We start from the raw sequence: 26271 nt of genomic DNA, 5'->3' as shown, positions 1-26271 counted from the left end.
AGTTTGAATTCTTAGAAAAGCACGTGGCACAATTTAAAAATAATGGTAGTGTATGCTTTTAAAAAAAGAGGACTGCGTGGGAAATTTGGTAGATTGGTTTAATATATTTGGAAAACTGAAGTTGGCTCCATCATTGTTGAGTCAACTCAGCCCAGCAAGGCAGGTTGAGCTGTACCCAGGAGTTGAGTTTGTCCAGTGCCTCTCTCTGCTGTTGCACTGAACTTTAGCTGTGGTGGTACAAGGTTTATAATATTACACCTGCCCTGCTGGCAGTCTTGGGAGGCACATGGCAGTGGATTCATGTTAAAAGGTTGAGGCTGGTGCTGTCCCCAGTCTCTTACTCTGAGGCAAGGACATTGCTTATGAATCAGCCTTTGAGTCACTGCGATTTTCAGTCCAGCTGACTGAGTTAGCCTGCTCTGACTTTGAGTTCTAATACACTGAGCTGCAAAACTTCATCAGGAGAGTTGTCCCGGTAGCTGGGGGGAGTTACTGTGACAACTTGGACTAGTTGTTACATTCTGCTACTAGGAATTCGTCTACAACAGCTGGCAATACCAGAGGCACACTGTAAAAGCAGGATGGTGTTTAGGCAGATCATTTTATTTCCTTTAGTCATGTGTTGACACACAGATTAACCATATGTCAGTTGAGTAGGAACTGCCTGTGTTGAAGTTTGTTGTTTCCTGAAGTAGTGTGAGCTGAACGTACACTTCTCAGTACCCTGTAGCTTGCTGTTGTGGTGGTGTTGACACAGCTGTTAGGCCTGGGCTGTGATGCAGACTCGGACTTTTGGTCCACCTTGGTGTTTTTTGAAGAGAGGGTATGCAGAGTGCCTTCCTTGTGGAGTTTGTTCAGCTTCCTCACCCCATTTGTGCTATGCCCCCACAGTGTGTTCTGGCACTTGGAGGTGGTGGGCTGCAGCTCACAAGTGAGAACAGAAATACTCTCAGTGTTTGTAGAGGGAGCTGGCTTTGACAGCAGTACTCACTGAACGTGATTTTTAAACTGGTATGAGGCTGATGAGTGATAATTGTTTACAAGTGATGAAGTGCATCAACAAGATCATAAGTGAGCCTGGGATCAGGCCCTTCCAGTGTGACAAGTACCAGCTGTATGATGGACAGTGGGTGTTGATTGAAGTTGCTATCCACAGTGGGAAATTCCTAGACTTTTCCTAATTTTATCCACTGTGTGGTAATTTACTAAATTCAGTTTTTGAGATGGTGGTATCAGAATCAAATTTTAGTTATGGCAAAAGTTTGTATAGGGTCACTGAAATACTTTCACAATTTTACTTTATTGTATGAATGCAGCTGCAAAATCTTAAATGCATTTATCTGTTAACAGTACAGAAATTAGATAATTGAGTTAATTGTCCAACCATAGAAGGCTGAGAAAAGTAAAGGGGTATAAAGAAAAGATAGTGGATGAAAATTGTATGCTTTTGTTTTCTACTTTAGGATTGACCCGGTTTCAGCTGGAATAGAATTGTTTTTTTTTCCTTGTATTTGGTATGCCACATTTTGTGTTTAGCATGAGGATAATACTGGCAACATGCTGATGTTTTGGATGTTGCTTAGCAGTGCTTAATCAAAAACATGGACTTGAGTGACCCATGCTCTGCCAGTAAGCAGATGCAGAAGAAGCTGGGAGGGATCATGTCCAGGAGAGCTGACCTGAACTGGCCAAAGGGAGATTCCATGACAGAACATCATGTCCAGTACATGAACTGGGGAGTTGGTTGGGAGCTGCCAGTTCATGCTGGGGAAATGGTTGGTCATTGCTCCATGAGCAGCTATACTCTCCATCACTTGTTTCTTTTGGGTTTTAATTCTCTCTCCCTCTTCCCTTTATGTTGCAATTAGTATTATTATCCTATTTTATTTTATTTTGTTTCAGTTATTAAGCTTTTCTTACTTCTACCCATGAGGTTTACTGTTTTTTTCTGACTTTCCTCCCCACTTGGGTCAGGGAGGTAGGCAAGGAGTGGCTGTGTGCTACTGAGTTGCTGGCTGGGATTAAGCCACAAGTATGTTAGTTATTTATGCGGGAATAACAATCTTTACATTCAGCTAAATGAAACTGCCCCTTTAAGGGAGACACTATGATTTACCCCTTCCCTGGGTTGTATTGAGTCCCATTTTTAGTGGCTTTTAGTAGACAGGGATTCAAGCTCAGTGACTGCTAACAGTCACAAGTGACTGCTAGTAGCACAAATAATATGGTGCTGGGTTATTTTAGATTTTAAACTGTGTTCTGTGGTCAAGTAATTCAATAGTTAAACCTCTGGGATATTTGAAAGTTCTTGAAACTTCTTAAAGAAAATCAGTCCTCAGGCTTTTATGCATTACTCATCATGTGATGATCAGATGAGAATGACTAGTTTGAAACATTTTGCATTTATCCTCATTTATGTTTCTTAGAATGTATTGCCTAAAATGGATTTCATTGCAGTATCAATAAACACTGTTTCAGAGTTTGCTTTCCCTACACATCAAGATGTTCCCTATATAACGATAAACTATTTAAATTTAAATAAATATTATTAGTTCATTATCTTAGTAATTGCTCTTGTAACTGGGGCTGGTCCCTGGGATCTTCTGCAAAGGTGACCTCTAAGATAATCTTTACAGGCTGAAAGTTAATGCGCAGTGAAGAAGGAGGAAGGCCTTTTGTTTTAGCAATCTCTGGTGATTTTTTTTTTCCTAGCCAGAATTTCCTTGTTTTTCTTTCTTCCAAAATGTTGACTGTTTTCTTATCAACAGCTGTGTAAGATTAAGAGACGAAATACTTCTTCTACAGTCCTGTTCAAAGAGCCAAGCTTGCACTCTTTTTATTTCCTTTAACAAAGCCACATGCAGCTTCTGATGAAGATCCACTGTTATCTGTTTCAGGTATGACCTTCTAATAGACATAAACAAAGGTTTTTTTCTGTGGATGATAAAATTTGCAATGTCTTTTCTGGTATGTGGTTTGTGTATATAAGTGTGTGTAAGGTAGGGAGTCATCGTAAGTCGTAATAGGACATATATAATTATAGCAGAGGATTTATGCTCTGCTGGTTAGATAAGTATACTGTATAAGATAAATAGTTCCAGGGGAATTGTTTCTGTTGCAGGTACAGCATGGCTTTATCCAATTTATAAGGCAAGCTGAACTTTTAATGTGGTCTCAAAGGAATGTTGAAGCATTGGAGGTGTTAGGTCTTTTGTAAATTTTGAAGATATCTATTGAAATGAAGATTCATTGTGTACAGATAAAGCAATTATTTTTTTTATTAGCTCTTTTGACCTTGCTTTACTGAGTGCATACTTGTGTACATTGCTGGCGAAAAGATGAATGTTCTTAGTTACCCTTCAGAATTCTGTTGTTTTGAAGCACAGCTCTTAAAGTGACATGAGGTCCTGGAAACGTATTTGGGGATGGCTAACTCTAGACTGAAATTGTGTGTGTGTCATCCAGCAGTTACAAGTTTTGAGGAATTGTACTCTTTAGGTTTGGGGTAGCATGATTGACCCTTCAAAACTACTGGCCAATCATCTCTGTTGAACTACAAAACACATGCAGAGATTTTTAAGCCAGGTGATGTTGGATTGTTTTTCTCTGTGCCCTGGAAAGAGAGCAGGGATCATAAATGATGGAAATTGATTCACTCTGGGAAGTTTACTGCTACTTCTGTGGAAGAGAATTTTGGGACCATTATTTTCCCTTGTGTATGAGCATGGAATATTAGAGTTTGTAATTTAGTTCTTTCACTTGAATTGCTGGTACACTTCTGAAATTAATTACCCAAATAAATGTAATCGCTCTGCTAGGATGAAGTTAATTTTTCTTCAAAACTTTTTGCACTTCTGACCAGTCAAAAATCAAACCTTGAGGCAGGATCAAGTAGCTATGGACTTTAATCTGGCCCTAGGAGATTTTAGTGTTAGTGTCAGTGTTGGCACTTTGGAATTGCAGCATCAGGATTTTCAGTGCTTTCATGTTCTTACCATTTGTAGTGGTGATATAATTCTAATTATGGCAGGAAGTGTTTGACAGATGATCTGTGGAGTGTGTGCTGCAGTGTTGCCTTACTCATATGCCTGGTCCTGCAAGCAACAAACAGCCTGAGCATCAGTAGGTTGGCTGTGTAACAGAAAAAGTGGTATTTTATTTTATGAGTGGTACTTTTAATGGCTTTACTGCTGGTTGGTTCCTTACTGTCTTTGGGTATCATAGCAGCAGCTCAATTTTATGCTTTTGCATCTTCATCAAATGGTGTTTGTTTGCACTCAACTTCAGTCTGAAGACATAATGTACATTTCAGAATTTACGAAATGTTCATTGCGATTGGGTGTGCTTCAGTGCCATGCACCTCTTTTTCTGTTGATGTATTCATCTTAATGAAATTTTGTATAGAGTGAGAGGCTGGGGGGGGGAACTGCAGACATATTCCTGAGGTGCTCATTCTTTTCAAAAAAAGAGCTGCAAGGTTGCCCTTGTGGAAGTCTGATTATACAAGGCAAGTATAGGGCTCATTTTCACTTTTTAATCTGCATGTTCTACTTGTCTTTCATTTGCAGGAGTGTCTACAAAAGGAAATTTAAGGACGAGGTATTTGCCAAAGTATCAAACAGGTCAAACTGAACTGAAGGTGCCTGCTTCTGTTTCCGTGGATCCTGATAGAGGCATAGGAGGTCTGACAGGGCAGCAGGTCAGTAAAAGGCAAATTTTTCTTGCTCTTTAAGAGTGCATATAGTAGAAAAAATGGCTGAAAAGTCTTAGATTGAAAACGTTTAAACAGTTTTAGTGTAGTTATTTTTACAGTCTCTTACACTTTTTGCCCGCTTTACATGGTGGCTTTCTAGCAGAAAGTATCACATAAAGAAAACAAAGGCTGAATGTGCTAATTTATATAAGTGGTGTGTAAGTGGGGTTATGTAAAACAGATTATTTATATTTCTATGTGTGTATTTGTACAGAGACAGTGCATGTAGCCCTGGGTAGTGCCTAACTTATACTTTACTAGCTAAACATGCAAGAAGTTTTGTACAATTTATTAATTTTCATTGTTCTAGTAATCTCATTTAGAGATAACACAAGTAAAAACTCATTTTCGAGACCTTTCTGCTGTGCCTGCTCATGTTAGAAGTGTAAAATCACTTTTTATTTTTGATAGTAGAAGTTCAAAATGCATTTGAGCAGTAGAAGTAGCTTTGTCAGTTGATGTCAGCTGCTTTGAATTTTGTGGTCTCCTCCTGTGAGACTAGGTGATGTTTTTCCTACAGTTCCTTGCATTAGAAATTCCAAAGCAGCAGGGTTTCCTTTGGAAGGTTATTCTGTATTTGATAGATGCTGTGATGTTTAGAAATCTGTTGAGAGATGCCATTTTTCTAATGTGGTTTGTGTAGTACAATGACTGTGTAAGTCCTTTGGGTGCTGTTGAGTCTCTTGCCTAGCAGTCATCCTGGGCCAGCCTGTAAATGACCGGGGTTTGGCATCCTCCCACTTACAGGCAGGGTCTAAAACCTTTGACTGCTTCTGCATTGCTGTTTTATTATCATGCAGTTAAACCTTGTTCTTCATCTAAGATGTCCTTCTCTGCCTTCTGTGTGCTAAGTAACTGTTGTGTGCCGTACATGTAGGTTCAAAACTCTGATGTGAAGACATGTTACTCAATTCTTGCTGCCTTGACAGTGTCATTGCCCTTTGAGTCCTTCAGCATGACACATGACTAGTTATTGAACTAGTATTAATTTTTAGGGCTTTTCCTGGACTTGTATATTTCCCTTTCTCTGTTTATCACTACTTGCTTTTAGAGGTATGTACCTCTGCTTTGCAGATGATGCTGTTAAGTGGCATGCAGATAAATTCCACGAATAGGCCCCATTATGCAGTGTCTTTATGTAGAAGCATCTCTTCAGAAGTATATACAAGCCTGCTGCCTCACAGATGCCTTCATATGTCACATTAAAATCTGTTTTGTTGAATGGTGCATTGATTGCGTTACTTGTTGTCTAGAGAGTTTTTACTCTTTTTTTGTGAAAATCATTGTATAATTGAGTTTTGGTGTACTCTTTTTTAAAATATAATGCCTTTTATGTGAAATCTTAATTGGTGACTTGTGCTTTTGTATTGTTGACTACAAGATATGTTCAAAGTGATGTTTCCTTTTTGTCTTTTTAAAACTTCTGGTTTTTGCTTACCTTGCTAAATTCTCATGGATACTTTGTACTCTGAAGATAAGCTCTGAATCCTTGAAACAAACAGAACAAATGTTTTTACTCATTATTGAAGAACTTCTTTTGCATGGAATTTTCATCAACAGCACAATTCACTTTCTGCAAAGTGTTGTGTGCGTATCCAGGGAGAGCTGATGGCTTTACTATGGCATAGACTCATAGAATGGTTTGGGTTGAATGGGACTGTAAAGATCATCCAGTCCAACCCCCCTGCCATGGGCAGCGATACCTTCCACTAGTGCAGGCTGCTCAGGGTGTCATCCAGCCTGGCCTGGACATAATTCTGAGTAAAATGCTCTAGGCTGTAGTAGGTGAGCTGCTGTGGTCCCTTCTGTGATTCTGTATGATTTTGTCATGCAGTTGTCACTTTCCAAGGTGTGGAGAATATCTTCCCAGTACTGAGTTCCAAAACTGTCTTCTGTTCTGAACAGTGCTCAGAAGGGACAGAAATCTGGGAAAAGGAGACAAAACAGTTGTGGCCTCTACCTCCTTTGTGGTCTTCTTTTGAAGATTGAGCGGTTACTATGCATTATTCCACAGCTTCATTTTGATGTGTGTTACGGTATAAGTCTGCCTCTGAGAATTTCTTGTGAACCATCTGTGCATACCTGTGGGTGATAGAAAAAACTGATTTTCCTCTGCATCCCACAAAGGTTTGTCTGACAGCATGCACATCAGTTTGAGAGACCTTCTGTTAAAATCTCCTTCACTAATGTGATCAAGCTTCATTCTCTTTTTTGAGAACTGTAACTTTTCATTTTTCTTAAAGAAGTTCCATCATCTGTCTGCTAAAAAAAAGTCACACATTTTTAGCATGGGAAGGGAAATTCCTTCAACCATAGTTTAGTTGAATTGAGTCAAGTTAGATAGTCTCTCTTCATTTGTAAGTGACATATGTTTGGGAAGAAAACTGTGAAATCAAATCCCCCTTGAAAAGGGCTGAAACTTGCCTTGTGAAATTCCTTTCCCCCTCACCCCTGAGAAGAATACACTGAAGTTAAAATGAAGGGTCAGGCAGGTATGAGTCTGTGTGAAAATGTCACCTCTTTTTGTAGTGGACGTTATTCTTTAATTGTTTAAATTATTCTTTAAATTGCTTTTTAAGAGGCAATTATTTAAGAAGGAGAGGGGTCTCTTCCTCTCTGGTGTGTGTAGATCAGCTGCTGTTACTGATAGTGAGAGAAGCCCTGTGTTGGTTTTGTATTCTTTTGTGCACTATTGTGTTGACTTGGCCAAACTGCAGGGCATCTGGTGGCATTCTTTTATCTGATGTAAAGCACTGCATGCACTTGGGGGGTTTTGTAAAATTATAAACTGAAACTCCCTCGGATTGAGTGGACATTGCCAAAATGAAATGTAAAACTTGCCAAAATCCTGGACAGAACAGCATGGCTCTTATTGCTGCGTTTATCTTCGGGTTCGTATTTAATGTTTACCACTAGCACTTCAGAACTGAGTACCCGATCACAGGACTTTTTGGTGAATAAAACCAGTTTGGAACCTTTTCCTGCGTGGAAACAGCCGAAGTCGGGAATGCCGGGCAGCAGACTGCCCTCTGGTGGGCACGTATGGCAAGTTTAGCGGATCTCTGCTTTCCCGGGAATGAGTGAAAGATCTGAAGTACTCAGCCCTGCTACAGCCTTTTTTTGACAAGTATTATTTACGAAAGTAGCAAATAAGACATTTAAACCAAGCAGTAGCCATATGTGAAGGTGTGTGTGCTTTGTATTAGAAAAAATGAAATAAGGGACTTAGTCTCTGCTAACAATACTTTCTGTTTTGTATGCTTTGGTCATAAATGCTAAGGCATTATGAAAAAAAGTATTTTTTTTTCTTACTCCCTACATTATGATCTAATATGATAAAGTTCGAAGTTGGATTTGGATATTGCTGCGCTAAATTTCCAAGTCATGGGAACCTACTCCTCTTTATCTAGTATGAATCAAGGAATAGTGCATATCTTAAAACTTTACCTGTTTTAGTACTGAAGCTAGCAGCTTGCATTTGAATTAAAAATCTATTAATTCTTCACAATTTGGTAATTTGTTTCATTGAAATGTACTTACGTTTTAAAAAATGAGTTTTATTTCTAGTTGGAATTGATCTACTTTCAGCTTCTAATTATTACGTCTTGAAATGCTTTTAATAGCTTGTGAAATATTTGTTTTTTTTTAAACAGTGGATTCTAAAATGTAACTTTAAATTTTCAGGGCACAAATGAAGGAGGAATGAAGAGTGCTTCTTTAAAGGATTTGTGTCCTGAGGACAAGAGACGCATTGCAAATTTAATTAAAGAACTTGCCAGGTAAGAAGAAGCATCACCTGAAAATGCATTTAGTTTAAAGAGAATCGTTTCTCTAATTAACATCAAGCAATGTAGAGCTGCATTAAAAACCTGAATATTTTCACAAGGTAATTTTTCTTTCTGGAAAAGGTATGAAGCAGCCTGGTTATTTTTTCCTTGCTTCCTGAGCCCCTAAATATATGTTTAAAACAGAGGCCAAAATGTCTTGACTAGCAGTGCTTCATCTGTAATAACCTAATGACAGGGCTGGGGTTTTGTCTGTTGTGTGTATCAAGTGTATAGATAAACACATTCTGCTTTTGAAAATGACACTTTGTTGCTATGAAACTTTGTAGTGCTTATTATTTGGCACAGAGGTAAGCTTTTATATGGAAGGCCACGTTAAAGGTCCATTGCTGGTCTTGTGGCTGAAACATGTTGATAGTGATTTGCCTGTATATTTTTTACTCACCAAGCCAAACTTCTTCTTGCTTCAGTTATTTTCTCCAGATTCTACCTATTTCTTGAAAGGAGAGGTAGAAACAGTGAAAGTTTCTCAGCTTTAGTAAAAGTCTTTTTCTAAGTTTCATTCCAGTGCTAGTTACATTCTCAAAAGTAAAGGAGGTAAAAAAGAGGTTGAGTTGAAGTGAGGAGATTTTTGTCCTACTCTTTATCCCTAACATCTCAGAATCTCTGGAAATCTGTTTCTTATGGTGTGGCTGTAAAAATGAGAAGAAGCACATGGGCCTCTGGCAGGGTTTGCCATATTAGTGGGGAAGCTCTTGTGAGATGATCCCAGGTTCTTAGGGCTAAAAGTTATTGTACATACTTAGAACTTTTAAAGGCAATTTTTTTCTAGAACTGTAAGTTCTCTGGTAACAATTAATTGCATTTTGACAAAGATCTCTTATGTCTGTGCAATAATTGGCAAGCATTACTGTACTTTTTAATTTTATATAGGAAAATTTTGAAAATTAGAGAAATTAAGTTACTTTCTCAAGGTCATGCAATAACTCTCTGGTGCAGCTAGGAATATTTTCTCTGATTATCCTTATCCAGTGGATCATTTTACCTGCTAATCATTTGTACTAATACAGGATTTCTTGCCATACAATATTTTAATAATTTCTGAAGCTCTTCATGCTTGCAACTCTATTTTATCATGTCTTGTATTAGAAAAAGACTGTCATAAAGAGTAGATTGGTGGAAAAACTGGTTACAAATTGTCAGATGTTAGAGCTATTCGGACACTGTTGCCACTGTTGATATATAGAGGTATATTCTAATATTAAAAAAAGCCTTTTATTACATTGTTCCTCATAATACACTGCTCCCTAGTGAATAGTAGTACAGTAATTCATTTGAGCATGGGATTCTTCTTAAATCTCAAATGCTGTGATTTTTCCCTGAGGACAGTTTGATATTTCTGCCTGACATTTCTTTGAAGAAAAATAGAAGGTGCAGCAACATTAATTTTGAAAAGTAAAATTAGTGGAACACTATTATTTTATACTTAGTTCTCTTTTATTTTTAAACCTAATCATATTTTTATTGGATGTAATTAAAAGTCCTTTGCAGAGTAATAGGGAAGTTGAACTTTAATTCCGCTCACCTCGTCACTTTTTTAAAACTCTCCATAATTTTCATCCTTAGTTGTCTAATGATAGAGAGTTTTTACAAGCACTAGAACATTCTTTGCTACTTTGGAGAAGAAAAAGGAACAGGAGAATGTTGAAAGTTTTACGGGAACAGTGTCCTGCAGTAATCACTTGAGATAATAAAGTTCTCACTTGGGCTGTACCTCCTTGTTCCTCATTTTGCTACAATTTATGAATGGTAGTTGAGGCTAATTCATGCATGTTTGTTGCAGGATGGTGAACAGAAATAGATTGGTCAGTAAGTAGCTGCATTAAGGTTCTTCTAAAGTGGTAAAATTCTGTCTGTGTGGAAACCAGGTGCAAAATATGATTGACTCCTGGGGCTTGAATTTCAGCCAGGTCTTGCCTGAACAGTTCAGGGTAGTGGTCTTTCCCCAGCTTCTGTGACTGCTGAAGGAGAGAGCTCTCCTGTACTTTTCTTCCTCTTCCCCTTGCTATTTTTTCTCTTCCTCCAACCCTCACTCCCACTGCACTTTTGAACATCGAGGGTGTGTGCATTTGTTAATTTGCTGAAGTGTCAGCCTTTGTCTTGGTATGAGTAAATTCTGATGCTGACTACATTAATATATTTTTTTCTGAAATTAAAAAGGAGAGCTTCTGGTGCTGTAAAGAACTGCTGCTGGAGATTCCAGTGGCTGACCTCACCTTAGCTGTTCAGAATTTTATGAAATTGGATTTTGAGGCAGGGTCTAAAGAAAAGACTCAGTTGTATCCTTTCTAATCCTCCTTTCTAGAATAAATTATCATAACGTTTGATCTGTGCTGCCACCTGTAAATCTAACCATTGTCATGCCCTTCTTTTAATGTGTCCTTTAAAGGTGAAATGAGAGTGGAAGACTGGAGCCAAAGTTTAAAATACTCCAATGTTGCAAATTTGAGCTTTTTAATTTATTGTATCGGCAAATTCTTTTAAAATTGCTTTGCAGAGGAATTTCTGAGAAGAATGAGTCGTGGCCATGAATGCCAAAGTGCTTTGTGAGTAAGTCGGGTATTCTTGAGTGTGGTCAGTCATTATTTTCTAAGACAACCAGTGTGGCACCTTCCTGTTTTCAGTAAGGTCCTCCTGGTGTGGTGGTGAGAGCGGCAGAGTAAGAGCAAATTTTATCTCTCCCTATAAGCAAAATCCTTTCAAAGGAGGCAAAGACTCTCTTTGAGCTTTTATTCCTGCAGGCTGTTCCTGAAGCAGTCATCATCTTATGTAATGAAATGAGCAGTGACATGGTGAAGGCACAGAAAGGCTCTTATGCTCGTACTTGCTGCCGGTGTCAGGACACATTAGCCTCTTCTGAGCAGGAGCAGTGCATGGTCCGCTGGGACGTAGCCAGTTGACTGTTGAACATTAAGGACTTGCTAGACACCACACTGAGAATGATTATGAAGTATTCTAGAGTGAAATACTTCGAGTGATATTGCAGATTTTGAGAGTTCTCTTTGTCTTGGCATTTGGCTGCACAGAGAGGATCGTAACTCCTTAGCAGAGAGAGGAAATGTATGTGTGCTTGCAAATATTCACTTCACTCCTAACTGATATATAGCCATAGTTCTGTGGCTTTGGGGCTCCTGGTAGGGCAGGTACATCATAAATACTTCCCCCCTGATCACAGATGTCTTTACAGCTCACATAAGAAGTTTGCCTTTTGAGTGAGCAGAGGCATTGACTAAGTGATGTAGAATGGTTCATGAAAGTTTAATTTTTGATTTTAGTGGCAAAAATTGTCTGGCTTCCTGTTGTCTTTGCAAACAAATTTTTAAAAGCAATTTAGGTAGAAAGGTATCATAATGTCCTTATGCACCCATTTCCAAATGAGATACAAAATGGTTTTTGCTATTGTATTAGTGTTGTTCTGGCTAAGATCACTGGTGTGCCAAGAATGACTTGTAACTGTCAGCTACTAAAACAGCCTTCAGACAGCCCTTTATCCCTTGTTGAGAATCTTCCCAAGACCTTGGATTCCTAAACTCTTTGTAGGGTTGTAGCAGTTTGGGATCCTAGTCTTTTCTACTGTCTTGGATATGAAGCTGAAATTAACCAACTGAAATTGAAATTTTCTAACAAAAGGTGAAAATGGGCTTCAAAACAGATCATTAATTTGGTTGCAGAACTGGAAACCATTGCACAGGTTTCAGTAAAGCTATTATAGTGTATATCTGCTGTCTTTTTCTTCCAGTCCTTAACATCTTTGAAGGAAAACTTGTTTTTATTTTGTATTACAAATCTTGTATGTTTGGCCTCTTGTGTTGCCTTCTTGCCTGGATTACACTACTTCATATTTAACCAAATTTTTACCTGGCTTTAATATTAAAATATTTTCTCTTTTTGTTTGTGTTACTTTAGCAGCAATTTTGTGCTGCAGTTTTCTTAATTGGTCAGGCAGTGAGACTGCAAATGAGATATCCCTAAGCTTGTCTGCAAATTACTTTGTGTTGATAGGTAAAGCATGCCCAGGATTATTGTACCACCTATCACAGTTACTTTCTGTGCTTAAAAAGTAATTTGTAGCTATAAATTCATGCTGTGAAATCTAGTTTTGTATTTTGCAGGTTGCATATCAAAAAATTTATCCATTGTGTAGCAATTTCAATTAGGTTTTGGGCCCATATAGTTTTTTTATTTTTTTTTTCTAATATGTATAAACTACATATGATGCTTGAGTAAAATGTATCAGGTTTGTAAACCCTGATCCTTGGACAAAAATTCTGTTTCTTTCTTTCCTTCCCCTCTCCCACCCTCCTCCATGGTGGTCTTCCTTGTTCCAGATGCCATTCTTTGCCTGGAATTTAAAACTTGTAGTTTTGCAAGAGTGGTCACCAGACTATTTTCATCTTTGTTAGTCAACTGGTGTTTACTAAAAGATAAGTCTTCCCAAGGAGTGTAGGACTGTTCAGTGATGTTCCCAGTGTCTCTATCTCTGTTTTTGGTTTAGTTTGTCTTCTGTCCTAACTAGCCTGAGCCGCAGTGTTCTTATTGCATTTCAGAGTTCTCTTGGTAAAAGCTCATTTTTTAAAATTTTAGAAAATAGAAGACACTGTTTTTAATTTGCTTTTTCAACTCTGCCTTCAGTCAGAAAGAGCTGAGTTCTGTCCCTAGAGTAGTGTTGATGTCAGTATTACCATGGGTCTTTCTTGTACATGGCAGTTTTTCATTAAACAAATAAAACTTGAAGTGCTGTTGACTTATGCAGTGCTTCAAAAATTCCTCCTGGAGAGCATCAGTCCTGCTTACTCAGTGGAATGAAATCAGTGTCATCAGCAAACTCCTTGATCAATTCCTTCTTTAGATCAGACAGAAATACAAGTATAAGCGGTGGGCCTGGGAGCACACAATAATAATTGGAACTGGTGAACTAGGAATTAATTTTAACCCTAAGGTGGATATCCTAGGAAGGCTTTTTGTCAATATATTTGCATTAAGAGTTTTTCTAAAGAGGCTTCTGGAAAATAAAATTATTTAAGTGCATCTAGAATTATGTAGGCTTTGAACTGTTGAATTTAAAACAAATCTTGAACAAAGATGATGCATGTCCTATGGCATCAGGTAGGTGAATGTGAATGGCATACAAGAAAATGTTGCAGACACTAAATGGAAGGAATAGTTCCACTGATTCATCATCTTTACTCTCAGCTGTCAGTTGTCTGTTTGATCCTGGAAGCAAGAACAATGGATCTGGATACTAGCATGTTGCTCAGTGGAACAGTTGAGCCCTTTGTTGTTATTCCTTTGTTTTTTCACTGCTCTTTTCTGACCCAAGAGGGTGAACAGAGGGTGAAAATACTTTTGAGGAGTGTTATATGAACCTTGTAAAGTTTTTGTACAGCATCAGTGAAGTCCTCCATAGTTCTGCTAAAAATAACCTGTTCTTTACTGCCAGAAGGCAAAGAAATAAGTTTATAATAACAAAACCCAAAACACCTCTCTGAGTTATTTATAGGAAGTGACATAAATCCAGCATAATCTGATGACATTCTTGTACTCCTTTTCTCTAACTTCCTTTTGCCACCTCCTGTGAGTCTTTTGTATCTTGCCTGCCCTTTAAGGGCTGTCTCCTGCTTTGTGATACATAAACACATACTGCCACGTTTCTTCTGAGATCACTTGCTGTTCGCAGTCATTTACTGCGTAAGATATGTGGCACAATATATTCATGTGTCTGGGAGTGTGCCAGCTTGCTGTGATACATGTTAAATACAAACACAGCACATGAATGTGATGCTCACTGATATAAGCAACAAATCACAGAATCTAGAGATGAGTAAAGCCTGTTAGGTTTTGCCTGATTTTTCTAGTGCTCTGTTCTTTCATGCTTGTTTTTTTTTATACTGTTGTTCAATTTTAGTGTTACTGGGTGCCCTTATAGCCCAGCATTTGTTGCCCCGAACCCTTTTGTCATGCAGCATCACTCCTGCAAGTTCCTGAGCAAGCTTTCTTCCTTTCATAGAATCCTGGAGATGGTACTTGTTCTTTCTTTCCAGTTCCCTGCCCTACTCTTGTTTCATTTCTGTCTTTCATTCATGTGGTCATTGCGTTCTTCATTGTGGTTTTCTAATTAATTTTTTTTGGTTTTGCATCTTTCACTGATTATGTGAGGGAAGGTCATATGTGCTGTAGTCATTTAGGTGGTTGCACTGGACTTGGAGGACACAAATGGGCCATGCTTAGATACGAAACCTCTATCTGCTGCCTGTGGCAAGTGTGCTGTGTCTGTTACTGCAAGGATGTGTGGTAGATATTCCTCAAAAGTTTGTTGCCTGCTTAGCTAAGGAGTGCAGAGGTGTTAGTGTGGGTCCAGAGTTTATACAGGTGGTTTCCTTTACCATGTTTCTTTAATGCTATGTTGGCAACCCTTTTGACAGCCTGTGAGTGGAGGGGAAGGGGCCTAGGAACAGACTGAACTCATCACACCTTCCCAGGCTGGGCCCAAAGTTGTGAGACCTTGTGCATTTGACTAATGGAATGCTTTTACACTAAATCTGTGTCTTTTCATTCCCTGTACTTTAGAAGCTTTACAATTAATGGTTTGCTCCAAGCTTTCAAACCACCCTAATTTAAAGAATTTGATTATACAGATCTGTTGTTTGTCTTCCTCTAGGTTTGTAGAGAAAAAGTGTGAGTTTTAGTATTACTATTTCCAGCTTCATGCAGTCCTCTTGAGCTGGTGTGGGAAGGGCTATTGCTTGATCTTGGAGTTGGGGAATACTGCTTATCTATAATTCACACCAGGGGAGTGACCCAGTTGTGGTATTTATGGCTTTTCCACTGGAAGATCATAACAAATCTTTGCCCTCTTAAGGGAAACAGTGATATCAAATGTATGGTGCAGTCCTTGAATGAAGTACTCTGTTAAGCATATTGATCTAATGGGACAAGTGGAAGGCTTAGTTTTATATATATATATATATATATATATATATATATATATATATATATATATATATATATATATATATATATATTTTATTTCTTCCTCCTCTTTCCTTTTCCTATAAGATTGTTCCACTTTAAGGAAGTTAAAATTGGAGTTTTCTAAAAGTTATATTGCTTTGGTCTTCTGCCACCTGTGTTGTGGCAGCTGTTTCATCATCATAAAAGACAGAACTTTAAGAGCCTTCAGCAACAGAAATTGCCTAAGTGCAGAGCAATAATATTTATTAGTCTAAGCTCATTACTTAATATTTTTGTGGAGCTTTTATAGAACCATGATTTCCAAGCAACGTTTTTTAGCATAGTTATAGGATCATGTGTGCATAATGATCTTCTTGCCTACGTGATGCCAGAATAATTATTTTTACAGCCTGCTCTTGAGGTGCGGAATAAATGATCATTGTAAGCCTTTCTTCCACTGTCATCTTTTAATCTTGATCCAATTATTTACACTGAGCAGCAAGATACAGGGTGCCATGCCCCAGACAGAAAGGAAAATTTACTCCTGCAGCTTGCTATTTGAAAATCCTCAGAAAAGAACGAACTGTTTTGTTTGGAGAAAGTTAACAAGAAAAATGATTCTTTCCTGGACTTGTATTTGACTAGTAAAGGTGGAAGAAGGATTAGTTTATAGATTAAGAAGCAGAGAAGTTTCCCAGAATTTTTTTCCTGTCATGTCAGCTAAGCTCTCCCATCTTAGTTTTCTGTCTTCATATCCTAGGTTTGTAAGTGTCCCAGAGAATCTTCATTATGGCTGCAGGGAACCAGATTGGACAAACCTGATTGTGGGTTCAGGTCCTAACTTTGTTCTTCCATGCTGCCCATTAATGTGCATGTACTCTACTGAGATCAGTGTTTTTGACAAAAGAAAAAGTATTGCATAAAGCCATATGCATCTTCCTGTGTAACATGTTAAAATAAACATTGTGAGGAACTAACCTGCTTATGGGTGGAGAGGATGTTATCCATTTACCTGCAAAGTGGTGGTGGAGTCAGAAGTCAAGCACTGTGGTTATGGGCATATATTTTATTTTTCTCAAATTCTTTTCAGGGTAAGCGAAGAAAAAGAGGTGACGGAAGAACGGCTGAAAGCTGAACAGGAGTCGTTTGAGAAGAAGATCAGACAGCTAGAGGAGCAGAATGAACTTATCATCAAGGAAAGGGAAGATATCCTTTAAAAATATGTGCAATGGCTCAGTGAAATAAAAAGTGAAGTAGAGAGAAATAATTGTTCTAATTTATGGCATAGAATAAATCTGCATGTGCTGCCATTCAAAAGCAATCAGAGAGATGACTTGTCAGCATGTGACACTGGTTCATTTGAGCTTAAACTGCCATCCAGCTGTTCCCATGATGTTGTTTTGCTATGAAATAGATATTTGTCAACTAAAAATGACAATAAGGAATTTACACATTAAAATATGATTATAGATTTTTTTTTTAAATTCTGTTAGGTGGTTGTAATTTAGGTCTAAAACTTGCATGGTATTCTATTTCTCTCCATGTCCAAAGAAAGGGAATCTATGCCAAATGGATATAAATTATATACATGTATTAGGAGATTTAGCTAGCTTAGACTTTTTGTTTGGTGTAGGGTTTGTTTGTTTGTACATAAAAACAGTTAGCAGTTTCTCTTTTCTTGCTGACTGTGACTTGCATTTCTTTAAGCTGTGAACACTTAGTACCAATCCTGGAATATCACATGCAAAGTCACTATTGCAGGAATTGCAGTTTTCCTTTCTGGGGTGTGACAGACTTTAACAAAATTCTCTTGTTCATTTCTCTCCCAAATCTCTGATACTGATGCTTGGTTGTTAAATTTCTCAGAGGGCTAAGGGTTGGCTGCATTGGGATAGGGAAGAGACAGGGCTGCAACTATAGGAAAAGCGAATAGTGTGTGATTCATTGGGAGATGTATTGCAAATAGTGACAGTAGTAATGTTGTTTTAAAAAGCATGGTGGAGCCCAGTGTGCAGTACTGTTTTCAGTCCTAAGCCATCTCTTGTTCAAGTTAAAAACAAAGTTAGTGACAAAAAGAGGCTGTTTAAGCTAAGGGCCAGTGTTGAAACAGAAACAGAGATAATTCAGAAACCTAAACATGAATTTAGAGGAGGGTTCTTGAAAATTCTGGCTTTGTAGCACAGTGGCACTTACTTTCCTGCAAAGAATTTTGTCTGTTTGTCTTAAGTAATAGACACATCAACAAACTTAGCTGGCTGTGAACTGTTACTGGAAAATATTAGATCTGAGGTATTTCAAGAGCCATTAGATGTGACAACAACTCTTTGACATTGATTTCACTGAAGTCAGTATTTTGTTCTGTATTACATCTTGTGTACTCAGCTCATGAATGTGGGTGGGATGCATATTCCTGATTTTTTGTTATTTGTCCACAAAAAATTATTTCATTAATTTTCTTTAATTCATATGAAGTTTATTTGGCTAGTGGAAAGTTGACATGCTTTCTCTTTTGGTTTTGTTGTTTGGGGTTTTTTCCCTTTCTTTTTTTTCTTCACCAGAAGTAGATTGCACAAGCATGAATACTCTTCCAGAAGTCTGGTAGACATGGCAGAAGGTTAATGCATGCAATTTTACACTTCATAAAACTCTGTAAAGCCCAGATATATGAAACAAGGTTATAATTTAAAACAATGTAATTTTAACTGCTGCAATACTTGCCTATCATACATGAATGATTCAAGATCTTCAGTGTAACTCTGATCACTTAATTTTTTAAAGCTTGTTGCAGAGACAAGGAATAGTAGAAATGACTTGCTGAGGCTGAATACAGATTATGGCTGTTTCAAGTACAGCAACTTGAAATTCTTTAAGTTCTTCTGGATTCTAGTGTCCACTTGCAAATAATATTATATCAGGGATATAAATACCATAAGAAAAAAATTTCAAGTCTGTTAAAATCAATTTAACCTTTTTTTTTTGCCCCACATAGCTAATTTATTCTTATAAGATAACTTTATTTACTGCAGTATTTAAAAGTACCCTGCAGTAATAAATTGGTTCTTCTGATATAACTGCAGCTATCCAGCAAAGTGCAGTTTCAGCTTGGTAAGGATTTAGTTCACTTAGCATGGGGGACTGTGTGGGTTTTTTTCAGCGACTTGTATTTTTGTTGTTTTGGTTTTTGCCTTGAGATTTTTGCAGGAAAAGTATTGTTTGGTGCTTGAAATCCCTACTATGAGGAAAGTCCATTCTTATTTTGTTGTGGTTGATTTTTTACTCCTGAGAGGCTGTGAAGACCCCTCTGTTCAAATTTGGTGCTGATGAAGTATGAGAGAAGCTTTGGGGGAAAGGAGATGAGTGGTATGCAATGTTCTTACAACAAAATTTCAAGTAACTTATCAGCATTTTAAAACCAGCATCTGTCTGCAACCCAAGCTCACATTTACTTTGGATCTGCTCAGTGCTGTCTGGGTAGGGAACAACAACTAAAATTTCACGCAGATTTAGAAGTCAATTCTACCCTTCCTTAGCTGGTGAAGCTTTGAAAATTGAGTACTTAATACTAGGCCAGTGCAGAACTACAGTAATGAGTATGCTGTGAACCATAAATAGTCCAGCCTATTGTCAGGGTTGCCAAATACTTAGTAACACAGAATTAAGGAAAGTTAGGGATTACAAGTAGTCAGTTGGTCTACACCTTCTTCCTAAAACAGTATTTGGGGCTATCATATTATCTTACAATTTGGTCAAATGTAGCTGTTTTAACTTGGTTTGTCTCATAACATTTACAATTCAGACTGACTTCTTTCAAAAGAAACTTTATCCAAAGTGTTCCAAAATCAAAAGAAGATCAAAACTTTGTTTTGTTTATATTAAACTCTTTTGCTTGTAATAAACTGGACAGTTCTGGTGCTGCTGTTCTTAGAAGATGTAGCAGTTAGTGGTGTTCAGGTACGCATGCTGGGGTGACATCTCTTGCTGTTCTTACTAAAATTTGCCCAGTTGGGCTGAACTGGGTAATCCGATACCAGCTGCTCATGCTCTTTTGAAGTCCTCCCCAATGAAATCATCTTACAACTATGAAGATGATAAAGTGATGGGGAAAAATATCTCTTATTGAAAGTGAAGTTTATGTAAAAGGTAAAGATGAAAAATGTAAATGGCGTGTGTATTGGGAAAGTGGGATATGGAATGTGTCTGGAAAGAAAGACTTGGAAAAGGAGGTTGGGCTGGACATGACCAATGTGAAAGCAACAAAAGCCTGTGACTGATGGGTTCAGAAATGTTTGGAATAAGCAGTCAGGGTTAATAAGAGCTGAGATGGTGACCTAGGATCAGTCAGACAATTTTAAGACAGCTAGTGCAGGGTCTATTTATGGTATTTAGGCACCCTCTGAACTTTTGAAACAGAATTTGAGACTAAGCTCATGTGAGAAGAATTGCCATGTGTAACCTTCTGTGGTGTCTTCTATGGCATCTCCTTTTGGTGTATGTGTTCTCTTTGCTGCTGTATGGTGATTAAACAGCTTCTAGTGGCAGTCTACATTCTGGCAATGGCTTTGGAGTGTGTGACTTGCAACTTCCTTGTTCTTACTTGTGTTATTTCGTTTGCATTTTCACAGTAAGGGATGGGCAGTATGCACCATATTAATGCACTTAGACTACTTGTGCTGCATCTTTTTCCTTTTTTGCTAGGAGTTGTAATAGAAAAGCTTTTGGCTTTCCTTTTTTTTTTTTTTTTTTTCCCTGATGTATTTTCAGGCATCTGTTATTGATTTAGGTCCAAAATATCATTTAATTTAACAATTAGGAAAATATCCTTCGTAAGATATCCCAATACTGTAATGATATGTGTCTTAGGAAGAAAATTATAATGAGATTATTAAGAAACAAATACTACTGATACTCATAGCTCAAAGAAATTATGTTGTGGTCTTTAGCTTTTCTTGTTATCACCATGAGGGATTTTTTCACGTAAATTTGATGCTGTTGCATAAATGAAGAAGCAAAAGCAGCTGTAACATTTCTATAAAGACTTATTAATAGGTCAAGAGAAAACTTCTTTAATTTTTTTTTAAAAAATTGGTTATTGAATTCTAAACTCTGCTTAAAATATTATTATACAGACAAAGAATAGGCAAAAAAGGGAAAGACAAGATTCTGTTTATTACAAACTTTTTTTTCTTTTTTGTAGATTTAAACTAGTCAGCTGTACTATGCTGCTGTTTTGGTTTACATTTAGAATGTACCTAGAACACAACTTAAGCTTTTTGCTGGAATTATTTACTGACTGAACATACACTTACAAAATTGTTTGACCTGAAATATCTAGGTCCAGCCCTGGGACAGAGATACCTCCCAGTAGACCAGGTTGCTGAAGACCCAGCCAAATTCACACAACAAATCCTGTATGATTTACTTGATTAGTCTTAAAATTGATCACAGACTCTGTTTACATATGTCCTTAATATTACAGAACTGCTTAATTAGTTGGTTTTACATGCAGTTAACATTAATATTAATTTGACTAAAACAGTTCATTTGCTTATAGTGTTAGTGAGACATAGAATATTAATTTGCTGGAAGAATAATGAGCTTTATAAGCATTATCTAGAGACTTTAATAAAATGCTTTTAGTTTTGCCATAGTACTGCTCATTACATAAGTCGTGCATACATAAATTATGGCCACATACATATTTTGTCCTTTTCCTGTCTTACTGTGTTAATGTCAAATTAGTAGTATTTTTCAGAAGGAAAAGAGTTACTGGCTTGCTTAATTCAAAGAACAAAATGGTAGAAAAAGGAAGTATGAGTACAGAATTTACTTGCTGGTTCTGACTTATATTCCCTATAATGTTAAATCTGATCTGCTGAAGATACAAAACTTCTGCTTCCTTTCCTTTTTTAATCAGATCCACCAAGTTGGCATCACAGGTGAGGGAACAAAGGTGGTCTTGCACAGAAGGGCTTTGGCCATGTATTTTGTTGGATGTGTGGTCCCAGTGTCCTGCATGGCAGATTCATGTGTGTGTGCCTCCCTGGGGCTGCTATTGGCAAGGGGACAGTCTGCTCTTAAAATGACAGCACAGTGGTGGGGGGAGGTGGGGCACAGATATTAACACTGGAGTTGAGCATCTGTATGTGAAAATGGGGCCCCGCCTTGCTGTGCCCTCACCCCTTCCTCCCTGAAAAAAAAAAAAAAAGGCCAGAAGAAAATTTCTATATAAAGCCAAATTTGTCATTTGCAGGAAACTTGTGCTTTTGAAAGTCAGGCTATTTATTTAAAACTCAGTAACAATTTTAGAGATTAACTTTGGCTAAGTCTGTTCCTGATGGTATGGTTTCTGACAAATTATGAACTGAGGGTTTGAAATGACCGTCATTATTTTCCTTTTATTTCTTAGCTTGGCTCCCTCAGGTTATCATTTGAAGTTTTTTCCCTTTTTATTTTTCATATGTGAATGCATACTGTATGTCTTCTTGTGCATCATAATTTGTTTGAAGGTGTGTGAGGTGAATGGAAAATCAGTATTTTGCTCCTTTCTTCAATTTTATCCAACTATTTTACTCTTTGAAGGTGTTTCTCTTACTGTTATTTCAGGTATCCTACTAGTAAATGTTTCTAAGCAACCGTTGTGGTCTGTTGAAAAAAAGCTGCACTTATTAAAAAGTCCCTGAATATTTATATGCTATTTTGTAACTGCAGTATTGGCTAAATAATGTATGTATTTACAAACCTAAGTGTAGAAGAATCAGTCAAGGACTATTGGGTAAATAAGATATTTTGAATTTTTCATGAACTTTTAAATTAAAACAAGGTGAAACATATAGTAATGTTAAGTATTCAAATGGATCAATGGCTGAAGATTCATTTGAAACTTTCTGTGCTTAATCCTAGTTAGTGCCTTGTAGCACAGTCTAGCAACACTGTCCATGTTATGAAAATACCCAGATTCAGCAGGCAGCATCTAAGCAGTCAACAACAGCCTCTGCAGAATATGAGCTGGACAGGCTTTTTGCCCTAAAGCTCTGCACTCAGTGGTGCAGGATTGTCTGTGAGATGGTACTGTCAGCATAGAAATACAGCTGTGGAATGGAAGAAGTGTATTTGCTGTGTGTTTTATACTAAGGCTGGAATGATGTTCTGTATGTGTCTGACTGAAGTGGAAGTGTTACCACCCAACAGCTCTTGTATAGAATTTCAGAGTTCCCCTGAGGTGAGTGTTGAGGGCTAGTAGCATCCTCTCATCTCCCATGTTTCATTGCGTTTTTACATTGTGGTGATCTGTACCTGGTACTAGAGACTTGATGATTTTGAAACTGAGTAAGAGCTGGAGTTCTGCCCTGCCAGATTGTTGATGCCCGTGAGTAGCTATATGCTTCCCAAGACAGCCTGTCTCCCAACTCTGGGTATCTGATGCACAGATTTATGATACTATCTATATTAACTGTGTGGTGGGTGTGCCAGAACTGGATATGATTATGGGCTTCCCCTGTCTAAACTAGACAGGAGACACTGTCATTGGAAATGCACCTTCAGTCATGGCAATATCATATATCAATATCAGGTATTTTAAGGAAAAATAGTGAAATAGTTCAGGTAAAAAAAAAAAATCTCTGTAGGATTCAGGCTGGCCAGTTTACATGTCTCAGGTGAAAGTCAGATCTTTCTACTTTCTCCAGATACTTAGACTGACCAGGCTACTTACCTGACTGAATTTGACCTGTGGTTCTGTGGTTATTGTTGAAACATTTGGCTTTAGGCATGTGAGCTTTCAGGGTGATGTTTGAGTTAAATTTTTTCTTTATGACATTTTACTCATTTGGAAACAAAGACTGAGATCTTTTGAAAGGAGGCACAAATGAGAAAATGAGATCATTAATTGTTGAAGCTGGTACTGTAACAAATTGACTAGAAATGTGGATTCAGAGAAATTGATGTACTTTATCCTTCTAAACGAAATGAATTCTCCATCTGCTTCAGCTTCTCAACTGTAATGAGGACGAAGGGCTGACTCTGCTATTGGTTTCCCTGTCTTCCTTCACTATTTTGGAAAGTTTAAATATTTCTTGCATAATTAAATACACTTTCAATAAATCAATCTCATAGTAATTGTTGTTCAGGAGAGTTCATTATTCAGTTCAGTCTTTTAAATTACTGTTCTTCTTTAAAGGATTCTTCTGACGTAATGGTTCCTTCTAAATCCATTTGCCATGCTCTGGCTTGTAATTACTTTAGATTTGAAGAATAAAATGAATGGCTTTATTATTAATCAGTAGCAAATTTGTCTTACTGTTTTTAGAGTGGCCTTCACTCATGAAATAGTTTTAACGGTCTAGATAGCAAAACACTTCATACCTCTCTTTCAACAGAGATTTAGTGAAAGCAATCAGATAGTTTTGTGAGGTTTTTTTCTTCCATCTCTCTCCCATTAAACATTTGTCACAGTGACTGTCATCATGTGTTTGCTTTTGTATTCTGTGGGCTGCTGGCTCTCTGAAAGCCTTGTTTTGCTGCCTGCTTTTAAATTGGAAATTTTTCAGTCTGGGCTAGGTTTTATTTTTGCCTTGTGCTGTGGGGAGCACATTGCACTTAAGCATACCATTAATTTAGCGTTGGCTTTTACAGTGGATGTTGGCCTGTAAGAACTTTGTCACTATTCAAGCATGATGAAAACAGCATCTGTTTCTTAACCCCTTTCTGTTGATGTGGGATTTCATGGTCTTTAGTGACAGTGTTTTTGTAGTCAAGAGTCGCAAATCTGCCTTCCCACAACAAAATGCCATCTTGTTTTACAGCAGCTGGGACTGGACAGGTAACTGTCTGACATTAAGTTTCTCCATTTGGCATCAGTTCTTTGTCCATAGTCTCTTGCAAGGTTGTTCAAATCCATCCTTAATTTTAAACAGTCAGTCAATGCAAACTAATATAAATATATTTTTAGCCTTACTAAACTTCTTAGGATCTAGTGGATGTTACACTACTATCTCATTTCCACAGACTGCTTAGAAAATGAAAGTGGGTTACTTGTAGAGTTGTAGACATTCAGTAAATCTCAGCTTCTAATTTCCTTAGGAATTCATTACTATAACAGCACTCTTGGTTTTGTTTCCTCTATCAGTTATGATGTTTAACCGGGGCTAAGAATTTTGAGTAATACTGAGGAGTCGGAGGAAACATCCAAAGAGGAATGAATAGCATCCTAAAAGTCTTAATTTCATGGCTCTCTAGGAGGTTATTAAAAGTGTAAGTGTAAAACTGGATGGAATTTATCCGGATACAAAAACTTAATTGAAGACTTCCACATATACCTTTTATCCTTAGTTCTACTGGCATTACACCTTCTTTGGTCTAGTTTAAGGAGGTGTAGTTTTTCATTTCACATAGTTTTCAGTTCAGATCCTAGTACGCATATGTTTATTTAAATGCATTTTAACTGTGGTAAGCTAAATGGTAAGCTTTTACTGATGGCAGTTTGGTCACTTTCATTGCACATATGGCAAGAGATTTACATAAAGGTCATCCCCTTCTTGGGACAAAAAATACCTCATACGGTTTATAGAACGAAGAGTACAGTTGTAGTAATAAGGATTATGTTGCTGATAAGTTCCCCTCAAGGCCCAGTGATGGTAATACCCCTATATTTTGTCTTTAAAGAAAACTGCTGAGAGGCAATAATTTTTTTTTGTATGTGTCCCATTTTCATTAATGCATGGTAATTGATGGAGTTGCAGTGACTTGTAACAGTAATGAGTTCTAAACATAAGAATGCACTCCTTTCTAATAAGTGAGCACTGCTGGGGTTTAAAAGCGTACTAAATCAGTTGCTTTAGTATGAATTTATTAGTTTTTTTCAGCATTAGCTTTAATAGTAGTTATTTACATAAGCGTACATCCCATTAACCGCCATCAGGGCTGGAAAACATGCTGAACTGTTCATATTTTCATATAATTATTGAACATAATGGTATCATTTGCATTTCTAAACAGTGATGTTTCTGTCAGGCTTGGAAATAGTGTCTTTACGCAGTCCCTATTTCACATCCACTTATTTGACATCGTTAAATTTTATGCTAATGCGCTTCCCTAGAATGTCATCAGTAGGACAGATGCTTGCACTTTAATATACAAATCAGTGATGCTTTTCCCTCCCCCCTCCCCTGAATTGCAAAAGAAATAAAAAAGCATATCTGCACTTTTTAGATATAGTTTGTTTCATTCTAAAGAATCTGTAAGAAATGAAACTTAGCTTTCACCCCCATTAGTCACTTCCAAGTGTTGTAATAACAGATACCTTCATTGTGAACAATGGGAGACTTTCCTAGCCTAGTCTTCCAAAATTCAAGGCAATTATGTTAAAATAAAATAAAAATTGTAGCCTTGAGCTTGCCACCTGTGTAAGATACGGAGTCTCATAGAGCAAGCTACCTGGTCAGGCAGTGGTCTGTGGATTTGCTTACCTGGCCGCAGAGCATGGCTATAAAGAAGGTTTAGGGAGGGAGCAGTTTCACTTGCTAGGCTCTGACAGCAGAAGTACGTTTTGAGTTGTGCATTGTCAAGTTTTTAGTCTTACAATTAAATCTTTTTTTTTTTTCGTTTGGCATACAGGCAGAGGTATATGCGCTCTTGCCAGCTAAGTGGATGGTAGTTGAATGAACAATATTGACTTTTTTTAATGTATGTAAGAGCTTTGATGCTTGTACTGAAGTCAACACTGAA

The 26271-nt window shown here is 37.5% G+C and overlaps 1 protein-coding gene across 1 annotated transcript in view; it reads left to right on the top strand.

Moving 5' to 3' along the window:
- Positions 1–26271, top strand: part of KIAA1328 (KIAA1328 ortholog) — a 176254-nt gene that overhangs the window by 1794 nt on the left and 148189 nt on the right. Inside the window, 4 exon segments of the mRNA XM_066180895.1 lie at positions 2865–2897; positions 4569–4699; positions 8438–8532; positions 16640–16755. Of these exon segments, the coding sequence (XP_066036992.1) occupies positions 2865–2897; positions 4569–4699; positions 8438–8532; positions 16640–16755 (375 nt within the window).

This window comes from Chamaea fasciata, unplaced genomic scaffold (assembly GCF_029207755.1).
Source record: "Chamaea fasciata isolate MVZ Bird 193981 ecotype frontalis unplaced genomic scaffold, bChaFas1.0.hap1 SCAF_4, whole genome shotgun sequence".
In the NCBI taxonomy this organism is placed as follows: Eukaryota; Metazoa; Chordata; class Aves; order Passeriformes; family Sylviidae; genus Chamaea; species Chamaea fasciata.
Note: the sequence above shows the minus strand (reverse complement) of the source record. Positions and strands in the feature narration are given on the sequence as shown.